The sequence below is a fragment of the Kogia breviceps genome, chromosome 6, assembly GCF_026419965.1.
Source record: "Kogia breviceps isolate mKogBre1 chromosome 6, mKogBre1 haplotype 1, whole genome shotgun sequence".
Taxonomy (NCBI): domain Eukaryota; kingdom Metazoa; phylum Chordata; class Mammalia; order Artiodactyla; family Physeteridae; genus Kogia; species Kogia breviceps.
This window is the reverse complement of record NC_081315.1, coordinates 61,900,822-61,920,576: the sequence shown is the minus strand read 5'-3', so window position 1 is coordinate 61,920,576 and position 19,755 is coordinate 61,900,822. Positions and strand designations below refer to the sequence as shown.

Here is a 19,755-nt window from a genome sequence, read left to right as displayed (position 1 = left end):
TTATATTGCATAAATTTACTGTATAATAATTGACACCTAGAATCTACAACAAAGAGGTGTGTCTAGAGCATTAAGAGGGAAAATGATTTCATTGCAGAGGCAGCTTTGATGAACCCACCTCCAAGTTCTGCGTTGCTTGTGTGACAGAAGCATTCGATTACCTGCATCGACTAGGTATTATCTACAGAGACCTGAAACCAGAAAACTTAATTCTAGATGCTGAGGGCTACCTTAAATTGGTAAGACAAATTCTGCAACTTACAGTATCGTATGAGATATTTCTAAACACAAAGCTGTGTTGCAGTTGCAATTCTCTTTTAATTTTGGTAAATTTTTATTTTCACTCTGGGGGATATGGCCTTTGAAATCAGCACGCTTAACACAGGGAGCGATGCTACAAGTACATTATTTTTGGCCTAGGCATTGAAGGTTTCAACCATATTTGTGACTCCTACTAAGGATTCAAATAATAGAATGCCTTTGAAATCGGATTTTGTTAGCATTTTTATATGCTAACATTTTTATATGATTTCAGGTAGGTTTTAATAAATTCCTGCTACGTATAGGGATTAGCTATGAGGAATAAGGAAAGAAGATAGTACGGCTTCTGTTCCAAGACACTGTCTGTAGAGGGGGAAAAGATACACATATGAAGGTTGGTAGTTTAAAAAAATATTTGTGAGTGCTTCTAAGGTACAACCAGCTGTAGTTTCCTTGAGGACAGAGACTTTCCTTGCCATGCATCTTTATAATGGATAGCATGCCTAACGTGAATTCCCTTGTATGTCGCACAACAGAAAAAAATACAAGTCATGTAAACTGCTTTTGGTGCAAAACTATAAGAGAACTGGGCAGTCATAATAATATAAAGCAGGCATTTTGGATCTCAGGAGGGAACCTCATCAGGATGGGGAACCTAGGATGAATTTTCCCTGAGTCCATTTTGTCAGGAGCTCAAGGACGTTAAACCATTTCTGAACTTAACATTTACAAAGGTATTAGAAGTTTCTAATAACAGAACTTTTTTTATATGGAAATAATAATAGCTACCATTTAAAGTGTAAAGCTGTACTAAATAAACATTTTGCAGTTAATATATTTAACAATTGATGAGATGGGTTTTATCATCCACATGTTATAGTGTTCAATTTAACCTTAGGAATTAAATTCACAATGTGTAATTGCTAGGTGATTTCTCTCCATAGTGAAGGAGTAAAGTAAGTCCTTTCATGTGAGATCTGTCTAACTTCCAAGAAACATTTTGATCCATTCAAGCTTTATTTTATCCATGAAAGATAGCTTTGGGAACTGGTGAGGTACTAACACAAGGCCTTAATCACTTGTCTCCTTCACAATTCCTCCATTGGCTATGTCTCTTACAGCTGTTTAGAAAAATCTTCTGGAATATTCTAGAAGTAAAACCATCATGAAGGATGTAGATTATCCATTAAATTCATTCTTTTTTTCTATTCAATTATTATTTTTTTATTGGAGTATAGTTACTTTACAATGCTGTGTTAGTTTCTGCTGTACAATGAAGTGAATCAGCTATATGTATACATACATCCTCTCCCTCTTGGACCTCCCTTCCACCCCACCCCCATCCCACCCATCTAGGTCAAGACAGAGCACCGAACTGAGCTCCCTGGGCTACACAGCAGGTTCCCACTAGCTATCTGTTTTACACATGGTAGTGTATATATGTCAATGCTAATCTCCCAATTTGTCCCACTCTCCCTTCTCCCCACTGTGTCCACATGTCTGTTCTCTACTTCTGCATCTCTTTTCCTGCCCTGCAAATAAGTTCATCTGTACCATTTGTCTAGGTTCCACATATATGCATTAAAGTACGATATTTGTTTTTTCTTTTCATACCTATTTTTAAGAAATCAGATAGTATATTCAGTATTTATAGGCACAGACGTCCATAACTATCTCTTCTGTTAGCCATTGTTATTCATCAGCTAACTCATTTGACAACCAGCTAAGTGAGGAGTAATAACTAAAGCCTTTAGAAATTAAAAAGTAAATGTTGAGTATTTCCATTTCTAGCTATATGTCAAACCAGATATTTTGAAATTCTCTTACTACAAAATGTCTCAAGTACTGGAGGAAACATGAAAAGCAGTATTATATGCCTGGCTGACTTTATAAGACAGCATTGGGAGCCCCCTGAGGCCAAGAACCAAACTTGGAAAGTAGTGAAGGGTGGAACTCAAACATTGAAGCTGCTGTCTTGTGGGCACCCAGCAATCCTAGGTAGCCCAGAGGTTTTATTTTAATTGCTGTACCCTCTGGGAACAGGAGACCAAGTTTTGGACCTGGGCAGTGTGGAAAGTTGAATCAGAGAACATTGTCAAGAGCCAGGAATCATACAGATTGTACTCTCAGAGAAATAGAAAACAGGGGGAAATCTAATGTCTAAAGGCAGAGTACATGCAAGAAAACATGGTTTTCTCATTATTGGGCTCTTGGTAGAGGAACAAAAGAGTCTAAGAATACTTGGCCACAGGCTGGTCTTCATGGGGTGTTGGGTGCCCAGCCTTCAAGGATGGAGAACCCCAAGAAAAAATTTAAACGAAAATAGATCCATGTTGGTAGCATGTCCAAGTTTCCACAAATCAATGTATATTCTCTCTGGAAGAATGTACTCTCAACTCAGGATACAGAGAACTCCCAGAGATAAACTTCCAGGGAATATAAGCTCACATTAAAAAATAATGTTTAGGGCTTCCCTGGTGGTGCAGTGGTTGAGAGTCTGCCTGACGATGCAGGGGACACGGGTTTGTGCCCCGGTCCGGGAAGATCCCACATGCCGCGGAGCGGCTGGTCCCGTGAGCCATGGCCGCTGAGCCTGTGCGTCCGGAGCCTGTGCTCCGCAACGGAAGAAGCCACAACAGTGGGAGGCCCGCGTACCGCAAAAAAAAAAAAAAAAAAAAAAAAAAAAAAATGTGCATATGCATGAGGGAAAAAAGGTGCCAGGAGCATTATTTGGCAGGCACATAAAAGTCTCATATATGGGCTTCCCTGGTGGCGGAGTGGTTGGGAGTCCCCCTGCCGATGCAGGGGACGCGGGTTCGTGCCCTGGTCCGGGAGGATCCCACATGCCGCGGAGCGGCTGGGCCCATGAGCCATGGCCACTGAGCCTGCGCGTCCGGAGCCTGTGCTCCGCAACGGGAGAGGCTGCAACAGTGAGAGGCCCGCGTACCGCAAAAAAAAAAAAAAAAAAAAAAAAAAAAAAAGTCTCATATATTGCAGTAATCAGATACAAAATGTAAAATAAATACATCTAAGTCATTTAAAAGTAAGAGAGGGACTAACAAATGAGTAAGGAGCAGAGACTCTCAAAAAGGATCTAACATGTTTAGAAAAAAAAAACAAAACTTCTATTAAGAAATTAAGAATATAATAATTGAAATTAAATATTCAATGGAAGTTTTCATTAATAGTGAAGTAGCTTGCATTGGACTAATCTCCGTGCTGAGGTTAATTATAATATATGTATAATATATGTATAAAAATGTGTGAAAGCATTGGAGAGCAACAAGAAATAGACATTCAAACCTTGAAAATAGGGAACCACACTGGGTGAAATCCATATTAATACAGCTGTTCATTTCAAAGCACTCTTTATTGTATAAGGTATGAAGAATAAACTTTAGTTAACATCATACCTGACAGTGAAATATTGAATATTTTCCATTTAGATTATGAACAAGATTATTTTCTTTCACTACTTTTTTTCAACGTTGTAACAGAAGTCTTAGCAAAAGCAATAGAACACAAAAAAGCAATGAAAGGCCAAAGATTAGAAAGGAAGAAGCTATCTGTCTTTATTTGCAGACAACATGATTGTTTATGTAGAAAAGCATGAAGAATCTACCAGCAAGTTCTGGAAAGAATAAGTAAATTAAGCACGATTACAAGTACAAAGTCAATATACAAATAAAAATTTAATTTTTATATAGTAGCAGTAAATATTTATAAATGAAATTTAAATGCCATTTGTAATATCAAAACATAAATTAAATGTGTAAAAATGTGTAAGACCTCTACATTGAAAACTACAAAGTTTTATTGACAGAAAAATGACTAAATGGTAAAATACACTATGTTCATAAATCATATAACTCAGTATTTCATAAGATGTTCAGTCTTGTCCAGTTGATCTACAGATTTAAGGCCAATGCAATAAAAATTGGAGCAGCCATTTTTAGAAACTGAGATGTTTATTCTAAAATTTACACAGAAACACAGTTTAGAAGAGTCAGTAACCACTTTGAAAAAAGAACAAAATTGAGGAATTTATAATATCTGATGTCAGACTCACTATAAAGCTATAGTAATCAAGGCAGTGTGATAATGGTATAAGGACAAATTACTTAATCTAACAGAATAAAGTCCAGAAATAGACATACACAGTCAGCTGATTTTTAGAAAAAATGGAAAGGCTAGTCTTCTCAACAGGTATTGTTGAAACAATTGGATATACGTGGCCAAAAAAAGGAACATGACTCCCACCCCACACCATTTTAAAAAATTAATTCAAGATGGATCATGGACCTATAAAGCACCCAGAAGTGAGCATAGAGTAATATCTTCACAACATGGGCTAGGCAGAGATTTCTTAGAACACAAGTAGTAGTAAGCTTGACAAGTTCAGGCTACTATAACAAAAATACTATAGACTGGGTGGCTTAAACAACAATTTATTTAGTTCTAGAAGCTGGAAAGTTCAAGGTCAAGGTGCTGGCTGATCTGGTGTCTGGTCAGGACCAACTTCCTGGCTTACAGAGAGCTGTCTCCTCTTTTCTTCACATGGGAGAGAGACACAGAGAGAGACGCACAGAGAGAGGGCTCTCTACTATCTCTTCTTATAAGGGAACTCATTCCATCATGGAGGTTTCACCCTCATGACCTAAGTATCTCCCAAAGGCTTTACCTCCAAATTCCATCACACTGGGGATTAGGGTTTCAACATATAAATTTGGGGAGGGGGGATATAAACATGCAGTCCACAATAATTGGACTTCATCAAAATTAAAACATTCTCATCATCAGAATATACTGTTAAGAAAATGAATAGTCATGCCATAAACTAGTAGAAAATATTTGCAATATGTCTCATTACATGACAAAGGACTTGTGTCCAGAAATATATAAAGAACTCAGTAATAAAAGACAAACAACCCAGTTTTGAAAAATTACCAAAGATCTTGAAAAATCACTTTACAAGAGAAGACATAGGCATGATCAATAGACAATATCAATAGTCATTAGGAAACACAAAAACCACAAAGATGTGACATTTCACATCCACTAGAGTGACTATAATTTAAAAGATTGACAATACCAAGTGTTGGTGAGGAAATTTTCCTAAATTTTGAGTGGGAAAGAAAAATTAAAAACTGTTTGAAGAATAATTTGTCAGTTTCTCATAGAGTCAAACATACCCCTATTCTACAACAAGAAATTCCACTCCTTAGTAGAAATTCCACTCCTTGTTATTTATCCAGGAAAATTGAAATCGTGTTTTCAAAATTCTGGGACAAGAATCTTTATAACAACTTTTTCCTGAAAGCCCCCAAATCAGAAGGAGCCCAAATACCCATCATCAATTCCATGTATAAACATATAGCAGTATATTCATCAATGGAACTCTCCTCTACAGTATAAAGCAATGAATTACTACAGGCAACAACATGAATGAAGTTTAAAAACTATGTGGAGCGAAAGGAAGACAGACACAGAAGGCTATTCCCTCTTTATGATTACATCTATTGTAGAATAGATGGTAGAAATTAATGCAACGGTTGCCTCTGGGAGGAGCATTTGACTGGAAAGGGGCATGAGGGAACTTTCTGAGATAATGCAAGTGTCTGTCTCTTGACTATATATGGTGGTTGTGGTTACATGAGTATAATCTGCATCAAAATTCAATGCACTGTACACCAAAAATCTGTGCATTGAATTGCTTATAAATTATACATCAATTTGAAAAATGTAATGGAAAGGTTAAATAGTGGATGATTCACAGGTGAACAGAAAAATCAGTGAATTGAAAGATAAACTAATTTACACAGAATGAAGCATAGAGACACAAAAAGATAGAAAATAAAAGAAATTAGGAAACTTGGAGAATAGAGTGAGAAGTTCTTAAAATGTTCAGTTGGAGTCCAAGATAAAAATATAGAGAATGAGAGAAAAGTATTTAAAGAAATAATGGCTGAGAATTTTCCAGAAGTTATAGAAAATACCAATCATCAGGTAAAGGAACCCCAACCAATCCCAACTGAGACAAATTGCATTTATTGTAGCTTCTGTCTTTGAGTAACAAATCACTCCAAAATTTAATGGCTTAAAGTAACAAGAATCGTGGACCACTTCTCACAGTTTCTGTGTGTCAGAGGTTTGGGAGTAGTTCGATTGGTTGGTTCTGACTCGGGGTCTCTCTGGAAGTTCTGTCAAGTGTCGGCTAGGGCTGCAGATCCACATTCAAGGTGACTCACCCCTCTGGCTGGCAAACTGGTGTTGGCTGTTAGCTAGGGGTCTTAATTCTTTTCCATATGAGTCTCTTTCTGGGTTGGACTTCCTCATGGCGTGGCGGCTTGGCTTCCCTCAGAATGAGTCATTCAAGAGACCAAGGAATAGCTACATTGCCTTCTAAGACTTACTCTCAGTCCCACACTGGCGCTTCCACTGTACTCTGTCGGCCACATGGGGCCAGCCCTGATTTGAGAGAGGACACCTCTGAGTACCAGGATAAGGGAATCATTGAGGCTCTCTTGGATGTTGGCTATTGTAGTGGCAAAAGTGCAGAACAAAAGCAAAGTCTTAAAAGCTACCAAAGAGAAAGGACAGTTTACATATAAAGGAGTAAAAATTAGGCTTTCAGTTGACATCTCAACAGCAACCATAGAAACCAGAATACAGTGGAATAATAGCTTTAAAATTCCGAGAGAAAATAACAACACACTTGAATTATAAATCCAGAGAAATTATCTTTCAAGAAGGGTGAAATAAAGGCATTTTTAAACAAAGATAAAGAGTGTTAACCACCTACAAAAGGATGTGCTTAAGGGAGATAAAAACTCCCCGATGAAGGGTTTGAGATGCAACAGGGAGTGGTGACTATAGAAAAATGGTAAACATGTGGTTAAATCTTTCAAAATGATGGTATAAAGTAATAATTCTCACTCTACTATGTAGTATTAAAAGTGAGAAAATGCTAAATAACTGAACAACAGCAGCAGGTAAACTGAGAGTAGGTGTAATTGAAATAAAAGTGGGAGAAGATGTCAATCATTTTAAAAGAAGGCAGCAAAGGAGAACAGGAAACCTAGAAAGAAAATCAAAGAGAAAACACAAATTGAAAGTAGAAAGAAATTTAACATATGTAAACAGACTTAACTCTTCAGATAAAAGCCAAACACCTGTCAAATAGATTTCAAAAATAAAAATGATGTTTACAAGAGACAGACCTAAAACATGAGGATGCAGAAAGGTTGAAATTAAAAGGATAGAAAAAAATGTGTCTGGGAAATATTCAGCAAATTGAAATGCAGGTTTCATTATGTTGGTATCAGGGAAGAAGTACTACTAAAGATAGAGAGGGTTACCATATGACGATGGAAGGTTCATTTTACCAAGATAATGTAACAATCCTAATCTTTTATTTACCTACCAAAATGCTTCAAAAATAAGAAGCAGAATTTGACAGAACTAGTAAGGAGAAATGGACAACTGTTGGAAATTTTAATACACCTCTTGCAGAAATTGATAGACCATTCTGACCAAAAACCACTAAAACTTTAGAAGATGTGTACAACACAATTTATAAACTTGATATAATTGGCATGTAGGATATTACCAATATTTAGAGAATGCACATGAACAAAATTTGATCATATACTAGGTCATTAAGCAAGTTTCAGCAAATATAAAAAAAATAGGAATTGGGCTGGCAGCTGGCAGCCTAACAGTGCTGCTGCCTTTGAAGGTTCCTGAGGGGGTCACATTAGAAGTGAGGGCAGTGAGGATGCCTGGTCCAGCACATCAGGAATGCACATCTGGGTGATGGACACTGGGCAGTCAAAACTTGGACATGAATGTCCTTGAGGATGAAAGACTCCTTGAAAGGATGACCTTGGTCTCATTCTTCACATTTTCATAAATGGTGTTTTCCTCTTCCTTTATCATGTCTTGGTAATATCAGTGAGAGGTCAGATATCTAAGGACAACAATAAGGAAAGGCTTTTTTCCCATCAGCAAAGAATAACCAGCAAAAGCCTGGAAAAAAGACCTAAGTAGGAGAAAGGTCTGCATTTTGAAAGTGTCTCTCTAAAGGCTATAGAGGCTTGCTCTTTAGTGATAATTACAGAAGATGCATTTGTATTGAGGGGTGAAGACTTGATTCTACTCTTCTTCCCCAATTCATGATCGAGAGTGCCAGACTGGTTCAGTCCCACATGGAGCCCACCTGGTCTAAGCCGGCTCCATCAGGAAACAGATTAGGTGGAGTTGAGCATTAGCAGATACTACTAAAGGACAATGGATATTCTCACATTACCATCTCTCATCTGCCCATCCAATAATTTCCTAAATGTTCCTTCACTTTCCAGGCCAGGGAGAGCTGATGAAGGCAGTCATGGTTAAGAGCCCTCCTTCTGGTTATCCGGAATGAATCTGGGGTGATGTTAAGATGTAGGACAGTACTTAAAGAGTTAAAAACCGACCTTGTTCTCAACCCAAGCAGAATTTGTATAGTAGCTAGCCTTCTTGCAGTTGCATAGGAGAAAACTTGGTTGTAATCCAGGCAATCTCAGCTGTCACTTATCAATAAATGTTCTATATGACTGTGCTATTAATTCATGTGAGCAATACACCTCATGTGATAACAGAACACCTTGATCTTACATTGAGTATTGTATAAGAAAATACATTAAATGTTGATATTATTGCCTGCTTCTTTATGATCTCTGTGCCCGTCTGTGCTGATAGCCCCATAATGGCAGCAGCTGTGCTATGGTATTTACTGCTGGACATAACACACTGCTTAGCACAGAAAAATGAATGAAAGGTCGATGAGGGGACTTCCCTGGTGGTCCAGTGGATAAAACTTTGTGCCCCCAATGCAGGGGGTGCGGGTTCAATCCTTGGTCAGGGAACTAAGATCCCATATGCTGCACAGCACAGCCAAAAAATAAATAAATAAAAAATATAAAAAGACTGAATAAACAATTTGTTAAAAAAAAAAAAAGTCATTGAGGTCACTTCCTCTTCACTCCCAAAATATTTAGGAACATAAAGGTTTTGTTCAGTGACATCAAAGTATGTAAGGTAGAAATCAATAACAAAATTTTAAAAACAGGACTCCAATAAAGATGTTAAAAAAAAAAAAGGAACAGTACAGCTAACTTAAAAATTGCTTCAAAATTTAAAAGGCTAGATCTCATGTTAAGTGTTCTTACCATAATAAAATTTAAAAATTTTAAGTAAAAAAAAAAAATAAATAACAAACAGGAAGAAATCACTAAAAATTTTTGAATTCATCTCATTGGAATGTAAAGGATATTTCAAAATAACTCAAGGATCAATGAAGAAGAAATTTTAATGAATATTATAAAACAGAGTTGCACAGTAGAGAATACTACATATCAACACATGTGGGTTGCAACTAAAATGATAGTGAGAATAATGTTTATAGCTTTTAATGTTTCAACTAGGAAATAAAGAAGGCTAAAAATTAATGAGATAAGTATTCAACTTAAGAATATGGAAAAGGGGGAAAAAACAAAGAAAAGAGAAGGATAAAACAAAGTTAAGAACATGAATTAATAAAATATAATAGGATATGAAGTCAGGATGTTTTGAAAAACTAATAAAACTAACAAACTGTGAAAATACTGATCAAAAGAAAAAGAGAAGCGGTACAGATAAATGCTATAATGAGTGAACACAACTACAGCTATAGTAGAGAGTTACATGATTAGAAAGTATTTGGGCAACTCTACTACTACATATAATATAGTATATTATATATATAAATGGTTGGGCTTGGGTGAGTGCTCTCTTCCTGGTTTGCAGGAGGCTCAGTATTTTATAGGAGGTTCTACCCAATGTAGAAAGATATAGATAAAATTAAAAGAAAGATTGGAACATAAACAACGAAACCTATTTTCCCATGTGATATGATTAACTCTATAGAAATCCAGAATGTAACAGCAAATTATTAGAATTTACTAGAGAGTTCAGTATGGTTGCTGGATGTAAGGTTAAATACCAGAAACATAACTGTTAAATAGGAATACAACTGCCATTTACAAAAAGCACAAACATATAATCAATATATTTATATAATATAAATATAATGTATCTAGGAATAAGTCTGACAAAAATATGTGAAAGCTTTACTGAGAAACTTATACAGATTTATAGAAAGACATTAAAAAGACCTAAATTAGTAGGTCCATTCTCATTTCTTTTGGGCACAGAGCCAGAAAACTTACCCCAGCCTTCTCTGTGGCTACTTGTGACCATGTGACACAGTTCTAGCTCGTGAAATGTGAGTTGACATGCTTTGCACCACTGTCAGACCCAGGCTGATGGTGATCTGTGCAGCTGATTTCTATGCAGTCTTTCTGGCTTGTGGTCGATGAACACAGCCGATTTGAAGTTGGCAGAACCCTGAGATGGAAGGATCCGGCGTCCCTGAACCACTGCTTGGAGGAGATTTCCCTGCTGCTCAGGAAAACCCATTATGTGAGGAAGAAGTAAATTAACGGAGAGTGTAAACTTCTATACTTTCTTGGATATCTTTGTTGCAGTAGCTAGCATTACTCTAATTAACTCAGAAAAATGTATTAGGTTTAAAAATAGGAAGACTCAACATCCTAAAGGTATCGATACTTTGCAAAATGATCTTCAGATTTGATCCGCTTCCAGTGGAATTCCAGCAGAGCTTTCCATGAAGCTTGACAAGCTGATTCTAAAGTTTATACAGACTGACCAAAGGCCAAGAATAGCCAAGACATTTCTGAGGGCAAACAAGAACATGGGAGGGAACTCTCAGATATCAGAACTAATTATAATGCTGTAGCTCAAAATAATTGCTAATGGGAGGTTGCAAATTAAAACCACAGTGATTTAATACTTACAGATGGCAAAAAATAAAAGTTGATGTCACTAAAGGATGGTGAGGATGTAGAACAATAGGAACTCTTTACCACTACTGTTGGTGAAGGGGTTGGTAATATAGGACCTAAGGAAAATAATTTGACAGTAAGCAGTGAAGTTGAACATACCATGTCTTTGACCCAGAAATTCTACCTTCTTACACATGTCCAGTAGGCAAGATGGGAAATGATGTTAATAGAAGCTTTTTGTGTGATAACACACTATTGGATATAAGACAAATTTCCATCAACGGTGTAACAGACAAAAACTTTATACCATTTACAGCATGTTCTTTCAGTGGTGTATGATACAGCAATGTAAATGTACTGCAAAGTGGATTAAATTCAAAAATACGATTTTAAGTGAAAAAAGGCAATTTGCCCAAGAACAGATTAATCTAAAAATTTTTTAAATGAGAACTATATATCATATAAGGATATTAGATATGTGGGAAAATTAGAAATGAAGGCAAGCAAATGATAAACACAAAAAGTCAGGGTAATGGTGACCTCTTGGCAAGGGGTAGAAGGACAGTGTAGAAGGAGTACAGAGGGCTTCTGCATTGGTTTTGTTCTAATTATTAAACTAGTTGTGGATACTGGGGTGTTTTTATTCTCATACTTTATAACTTGCATGTATGTCACATTATTTTATACGTGTCAAGTATTTCTTAACTTGAAAAGTAATCATTTGGGGCTTCCCTGGTGGCGCAGTGGTTGAGAGTCTGCCTGCCGATGCAGGGGACACGGCTTCGTGCCCTGGTCTGGGAGGATCCCACAAGCCGCGGAGCAGCTGGGCTTGTGAGCCATGGTTGCTGAGCCTGCGTGTCCGGAGCACTTGACTCTAACTATATTCTTTTTGACAGACCATTATTAGCTGTACTTATTAAGTGACAATTAAACTTTTCCCACTAACATGCTTTTTATGTTGTTCCTTTTCCCTTAAAAATCTACTTACTAATGAATTTACCTGTAATGTGAAGGTTCCTTTGGAACCTGGTTTCAGTCTCATCTTAAGTCTCCATGACCTTGCTAGACTTTAATTTTGTCATCTTTAACATTGAGATATAGTCCCTAACTCATAAAGTTGTTGTGAAGATTATACATGTACATCTTATTGAAACGGATGTTAACAGTTATGTCTTCATTCAGATTCTTTCACCAAACACATGTTGACCATCTGCTGTGCTACAAATGCTGTAGGGGGTAGAAAATGAATAGGATGTAATTTCTCTCCTCCAGGAGCTAGATTTATTCACACACAACTAGACAGTGCTGCCGTACGGGAGGTCATTGTGGAGTAGAAACTGTTAAAGAACCTCATAAGAGAAAGGAATTGGTTCTGTAAATTCAAGGGAGGCTTCAAGGAGGCGGTGGCCTGTGAGTTGAGCCCGCGATGATCTGATTTTTTTTTGTTTGCTCTCGTGTATGCAAAGCTCCCCATCATCGTTCCCACTTTCCACAACACACTCTTAAGTATTTTGGGGGGAATGTTATGTCTCCATGAATCATCTGGCTTAATTAGACTGGTCATTTTGTATCCTTTTTTTTATGTGACCAAGAGAACCAGTAGCTGACAAATTTACTGACCCAGAGAGAAACTTCTGGGAAAAAGCTAATATTTACTGGATACCAGCTCCAGCAAGCTACAGTGCTAATTTTTCTTTCTGAATGAACCAATCATTGCTTCAGATATTAAGCTATTTTTCTTATAGCTTTCTGGTTTGTTAAAATCTTTAGAGACAATGTTTTTAAGCTTTCAGCATAATGTAAGCTGTCTTTCATAATGGGAATTTAATAGAGACAAGGGAAAACCTGTGTGCAGCTTCTCCAGAGATTCTTCTTGAAAGCTCAGTTCTGCTAGGAAAAAAACATTTTTAAAGGGAAAGTGTCTATTTTCTTATCTTCTAGAATGAGCCCTTTGAAACATTAGTCAGGCCATGCATACCCCTTCTCTTAATCCTCCAGTGGCCTCCTAGAAAACAAATCTGAAACTCTTTCTGTGGTTTACTAGACCACTCCACAATCTGCCTTCACTTCCTACCACTTCCCCTCACACACTTTGGCCCAGACACAGTGGCCTTTTTGCCAATCCTTGATCTCCACCTCGCATGTCCCCGAAGGTTAGGGCCTTTGTGCTAGCTCTTTATCTGTCAGAATCATCCTTGCTCAGATTTTTACAAAGCTCTCATTCTTATTTCATGCAGATTTCTGCTCCAATCTGCTCAAATGCTACCTCCTCAGAGAGACTTTTCTGATCACCTCATTTAAAATATAATTCCTGTTGACCTCAGTAGCTAACTGCTGTATGTTTCTCCATTGCATATATCACTATCTGGCAATATTACATATGCTATGTGATTTATTTATTAATTATTTTTTATTTATTATGATTTTTTTTATTGAAGTATAGTTGATTTACAATGTTGTGTTACTTTCAGGTGTACAACAAAGTCATTCAGTTATATATATATACATAGGTATACATGTACACACACACACACACACACACACACACACACACACACACATATACATTCTTTTTCAGATTCTTTTCCCCATGGGTTAATACAAAATATCGAGTATAGTTCCCTGTGCTACACAGTAGGTCCTTGTTGGTTATATGATATTATATTTTTTATGCATGTTCTCCTCTTTCTCTGAAATGTAAGCTCTAAGAAGACTGGGGGCTTTGTCTGTACCCTGGTGCTTGGTACATAATGGTTTTCAAAAAATACTCATTGAATGAACAAAGGAAAGAACTTACACTTCTATTGACTAGAAGATAAAGGGTTAAAGAAAAGATAGAGGCTTTGTGGTGGTATCCATTGCTGATACAAGACAGGTAGTGTGAATTTTTATAGAAAATACACAGAACTTCACATCAGAAGATCTGGGACCTTCTATATTTGGCACAGGATTTTGAATAGGTCTGAGCATCAGTTTCCTCCAACCAAATGGGTTAGACTGAAGTTGATAAGATCAAAGGAGATAAAGGAAGTGGTAAGTTTTCATAAATCTTAAAATCTTAATATAATTGTTGCCATCTCTTTGGGTCAATATTAAATACAAAAGCAAAATCAGGTACTCAAATGAAAATTTCTTACTTTCAGAACTAGAAAAGCTCTCGTAAACATCTAATGAACTTCCAGTCATCCTTACATGGAAAACTTAAGTGCAGTTTAAAAAATGAGTTGATGGGCTTCCCTGGTGGTGCAGTGGTTGAGAGTCCACCTGCCGATGCAGGGGACGTGGGTTCGTGCCCCGGTCCGGGAAGATCCCACATGCCACGAAGCAGCTGGGCCCGTGAGCCATGGCTATTGAGCCTGCGCATCTGGAGCCTGTGCTCCGCAATGGGAGAGGCCACAACAGTGAGAGGCCCGCGTACCACTAAAAAAAAAAAAAAAAAAAATGAGTTGAAAGGCTGTTACAGAACAACAAAATATAATATTTCCATACATGCATGGATGCAAATGCAATTATAAGCATTGCTTTCTTGTCTCTTAAATTTCAGCCTTCATAAAATTAGCTAAGATTTTCATATTGGTTCTTTATCTGAGGAATAAGTAGATATGCTAATTTCAGCTAGTTACACATTTTAATTTCATAATATTCCCAGCCATCTCTTAGGTACAATCTTTGCGAGTCATTCTGTGTAGACAAAAGAAAAGAGGAAAAGCCCACTTCAAATTAGGTTGTTTAAATTCCCTTATTTCTAATGAGAATATCCTTGCTGTTATGTGATAAATACCAAAAAGCCTTAGTAAAAAGGTAAATTTCTAAGAGATTTTTTAACATATGACAAATATTTTAAGTATTAATATTTGACTAAATAAATGAGGGCTGGATTTTATAGTTCACTGATTCATATTTTTTAAAAGTGAGGGCCTATTTTGATGTGTTAACCTGATTTATTTAATTTTTTTAGCCAAGATTATTGCCATATTACTGAGATAGTCCATGTGTAATGAATCTATTAAAATGTGCATGTTGAAGCCCAGCTATAATTTATGTGTCTGTTTACTTGAGGGAGGTGGAGGGTGGTTTTACTAAAATAATATCTTTATGTATTGGAGATGAAACGTACATGCTAAATCGCCCCTGTGGAAGGAAACCAACTGTTTGTTTTGCAGGGCAGGACTTCAGTCATATACACTGCCTCAATTTAATGAGTGGGTCTTCTGTTGCTCCAGCTTTCTTTCCTGTCTTTATTCAGTGCACGGAGTTCATTGAATAGAGTCTCAGAGAAGTGGAAGGGCCTATCCTGAAAAGACAGAAGAGGGTAGCACCCATTCATCACACTGGGAGAGTTCCTAATCCTCAATCAGTGCTGAGCTCAGATGTCACTTCTTAATGACGTCTTTCTCCACCATCTTCTCCCTAATGTTCCAGAATTCTATGTCTTTTGGCTCTATGAGTTTATACTTTGCATAATCTTCGACTATATCCTGTCTCACATGGCAGTTTTTTAATCACATCTGTTTTAAGTATTCCCAGTACTCTGAGCTTCTCCTAGTCAACACTGTGTCTGTAGCACAGAGCCTGGCCTATTGTGAGTGCTGACAGTAGTTTTGCAGAATAAATAAGTTAATGCAAGTGCTACCACCCTGAGAGAGACTGAGGGTGTACAGAGTTCAGCCAAAGTTGAGATGGGATGATCCTGGCTTTTACTTTGGACTGCCAACATTTAAAGGGTGCAGACATTGTGCATAAAGGTTTTTAAAGACTGTCCAGAATTTTAAGCCCCTCTTCTTCTCAACAGCGGTCCCTTTCCCAAACTCTCAATTCTGCTATAATTTTTTCCTTTTATGATAAAGCTCAAAGGGCACAAGGGTCTATCACTTCCCCCTTCTCTCTTCTTGCCAATGAATACCACTATTGATTTGCAAGTTACTTGTCTACTTGCCCTGAGCTTCACCTTGGTTGTAAGGGTCTCTCCTTGCTAAACCATCCTTCTGGGCCTCTAAGGGTCGTGGGCGTAGAGGTGTGTGCATGGAATTTTCTCCAATGTAACGAGATTTACACTTGTCCCTGCAAAAGAATAAATGAGAAGGTCAGTGGAGTGTGTGTGTGTGTGTTTGTGTGTGGTGTGAAGAGGAGGGTGGAGGTGTTGAAAGAAGATTGAAGAAGTTAGAGGAAGACTTAAAGAAGAATGTGAGTTTTATGGTCTCTGAAAATTTCTTTTCCAGGTTGACTTTGGATTTGCTAAGAAAATAGGATCTGGACAGAAAACATGGACGTTCTGTGGAACTCCTGAGTACGTAGCTCCTGAAGTCATTCTCAACAAAGGACATGACTTCAGTGTGGATTTTTGGTCTCTGGGAATTCTAGTGTATGAGCTCCTCACGGGCAAGTAAGTACCTTGTGTTTAGTCTCTTCTTTAGAGAAGTGCAAGAATAACTTACTAATGATACAAAATATATTATTTAAGAATTTAACATTTTGGAAGTGTTTTTGATTAAGCACGATGCCTTTTCCTCTTCACATTATGTCATATATAACACGCTTTCTAGCTTGTAACATGGTGAAAAGATTCAGGAAGGTTCAGGAAAGGAGTACAAAATTGCTATGGTTTACCTAGAATGGCAAGGCCTGTTATTATAGATAATATACCAAGTGTGTGAAGGTTTGGGGAATCCATCATAAAAATAAGAAAGGAAATTGAAGTTGTGGGCTGTTATTATTTCCTCATTTTTTTTTTGTAGTCGAGAAAATAGCAATCATAATTCCATTAAATCCATTGATCAATTAAATTTAGCTGTGTTCTTCCATCTTCCCAATAAATCATTAGCCAGAAATGCTGAAAGAAGGCAACATTGCTGGATTTAAATTTTAATCCCCTTGTCAACTGCTTTCTAGAGGTGCTAATGAACAGAGACAAGACACAGCAGGAGTTTTACAAGTTAAAATTGGATTGCCATTCCTGAAGCGATTAAAGGACTGTATTAATGAATCCGGGATCCCAAATATTCAACCTGCCTGCACACACATACACACTTACACACACGTATGTACACACACACGTTATCTCACATTTGTAAAGCCCTTGACAGCTTACAAAGCACTTACATGTGTATTATCTAATTTCGTTTTCACAAGCTTGTATGGAAGTTAAAGCAGGAATTGTTTATTATCTTATGATTTAAATTTGTATTATGATTATTTTATGATTTAAATCTTATAGATTAGAAAACTGGGTCAGAGAGCTACTTGCCTAAGATTAAGGATTTAACCTCAGGTCTTCTGACTCTAAATATGACACACTTTTCATTAAACACGTGTGCCTTATACATAAGAGTTTTTAATATAATGCATGGCTGTACACACAGGATTCAGATCAGGTAGTTTTCTTTCCGGTTTTCTACCTTCATTTCTCATTAACTGATTTGGTCATTCTTTTAAGCCTTTACAACCAAATATTCTCAGTCTTGATGTCAGGGAGGATTTGCATTTGAAATGGCATAAGAAATGCTGGAATGAGCCCAGTAACAGGGATTCCAGTCTCAACACCTGCGTTGCCAAAGGAGAGTTTTGTAGAATCTTCTTGAACTTTTTACACCTCAGATTTCAATGTTGGGTTACCCATGGCTCCATTCTTTTTCCTTGTCCACATGAAAGATTTTTTGATATTATCTGTAATCATTTTCAAATGTTCATTGCTTCAGATTTTGAAGTAAAAATTTCCAGGTAGTCATTCGGAGATAAAGTTGCTTAAGGTCTCAGGACACCAGGATTTCTATTTCAAGAGTTTGTTTCCTCATCCCTGGAAAACTTGTCAGCTGCATTTCTAAGAGATTCATGATGGCTCTGGTAGGTAACTGGAGAATATGCATTTCAGTCTTCGTCAGCTGGAATAAATTGTCACAAGAAGTAGGGAAATAAAGTGAGGGAATAAGGAAGGGGGAAAAAAATCCTCATAACTTGGAGTAGCTGAAGTGACCTTGAGCTGTCATGAAGAAGGTGCAAAATTTCTGTTATAAAGGCTTTCGGAGTAGGGTGTGAGAAAAGTTCATTTTAAATGCCCTAAAGTCAGGAGGTAAAAGAAAAGAACTAAAAAACCATACCAAACCAAAACACAACCTACTTGTAAATATATAAATAAGTTGAAGGAACTGTAGCAATGGTTTTTGTTTACTACGTCATTTTCTTTTCAAGTGAAGCATAGATTATTGAAAAGTTGGTGCACCGAACTTGTTTCAGGTTCATTACCAACAGTGGGAACTCTCGGTATCTAAAGGTCTCAAGCGTGACAGAGATACAACAGAGTCATTCATGAAAATCATCTTTAATTTTCAAAAATTAAGTGACACAATAGAATAGGTATGAAAGTATTTTTAAAAACAGAGTTCATGCATGAACATGTTATCCAAATCCAGTGGTTAATTTCCAATGCTTACTTACTCATCTTAGCAACAGTTGCCTTGAAATTCTCTTTTCGTGGTTTCTAGGACCTCCCTTTCTCTCATTTCTCTTCCCATGCTAGAGGCTCCAGCTCAGCATATGTTGCTGGATTCTTCTTGTCATCCTGACCTTCTTCAGTGGTCATTGGGCCACTTCAGTCCTTGACCTCTTTCCTACCCACTCACCCCTTGGGTGATAACATCAAGCCCCATGGCCCGTAGATACTGTATGATGACTCCTTGGAATCATACCCCCAGCCCTAACCTCTTCCCTGAATGTCAGACTCCTACATGCAACTGTCTGCTTAGCATCTCTATTTGGATGTTCAAGATGCAACTCGATTCTCTTCCTCAGAACCTGCTCTGAACCTGCGCACTCCCGGCCTAACCTCCACACCAGTCTTAGTAAACAGTAGCTCCGTTCCATAGGTCCAAACACTTCAGCATCATTCTTGAATCCTTCCTTTCTCCTGCGTACCACATTCACCCCAGTAGCAAATCCTGTTGACTTTATGCCATCGAAATAATCCAGAATCCCACCATTTCTCGCCACCTTCACCACCACCGTTTGAGTCCAGGCTACCAGGCCTGTCTTCCCCCACCACTAGTACCATCACAGTTTATTTTCAACACATTTTTAAAAAGCTTACTCTGGCTTCGGTAAAGTAGATCACCTGATCTGAGCGTATCCCCAGGTCCTTCCCATAGCCTGCTAGATCTAGATGACCATGTTACCCTCACCTCTTATACTCTCTCCTGCTTCCTCACTCCACCAGCAACGCTGCCCTCCTTTCTGTTCTGAGAACAACCCATGTCCACTCCGGACTCCTGGCCTTTGTACTTGCTGTCTTGGAATCCCTTGGCTGTGTGGCTCATTCATTCCTACCTCTGCTCAACTGTCAACATATGAGAGATGCTTTTCCTATCCACTGTGTCTAAAAAAAAACATACCTCCTCTCTCTCACTCTTGTCCTCCCCTTTATTTTTCTTTTTAGTGATTATTACCTCTGTGTGTGCATGTGTGTGTGTGTATTTTGTTAAGTGATATGAAATTATTTTCTAGCATGTATCCTGATTTGCTATAAAACAACTCATGAGAGGGAGAGAGGGAGGGAAAAAAAGAAAAGAAATTTAGTCGTAAATATGTCTCAGATGCTGGTCCTAGTGTCCTATTTTGGCTT

At 37.6% G+C, this 19,755-nt stretch overlaps 1 protein-coding gene across 3 annotated transcripts in view; it reads left to right on the top strand.

Moving 5' to 3' along the window:
* The window catches only part of PRKG2 (protein kinase cGMP-dependent 2), a 96,478-nt gene that overhangs the window by 65,604 nt on the left and 11,119 nt on the right, over positions 1 to 19,755 (top strand). For all 3 annotated transcript variants that reach the window (XM_059066509.2, XM_067035908.1, XM_067035909.1), the window contains 2 exons: positions 98 to 239; positions 16,364 to 16,527. In XM_059066509.2, coding sequence (XP_058922492.1) covers positions 98 to 239; positions 16,364 to 16,527 — 306 coding nt within the window. The remainder of the gene's footprint in view (positions 1 to 97; positions 240 to 16,363; positions 16,528 to 19,755) is intronic.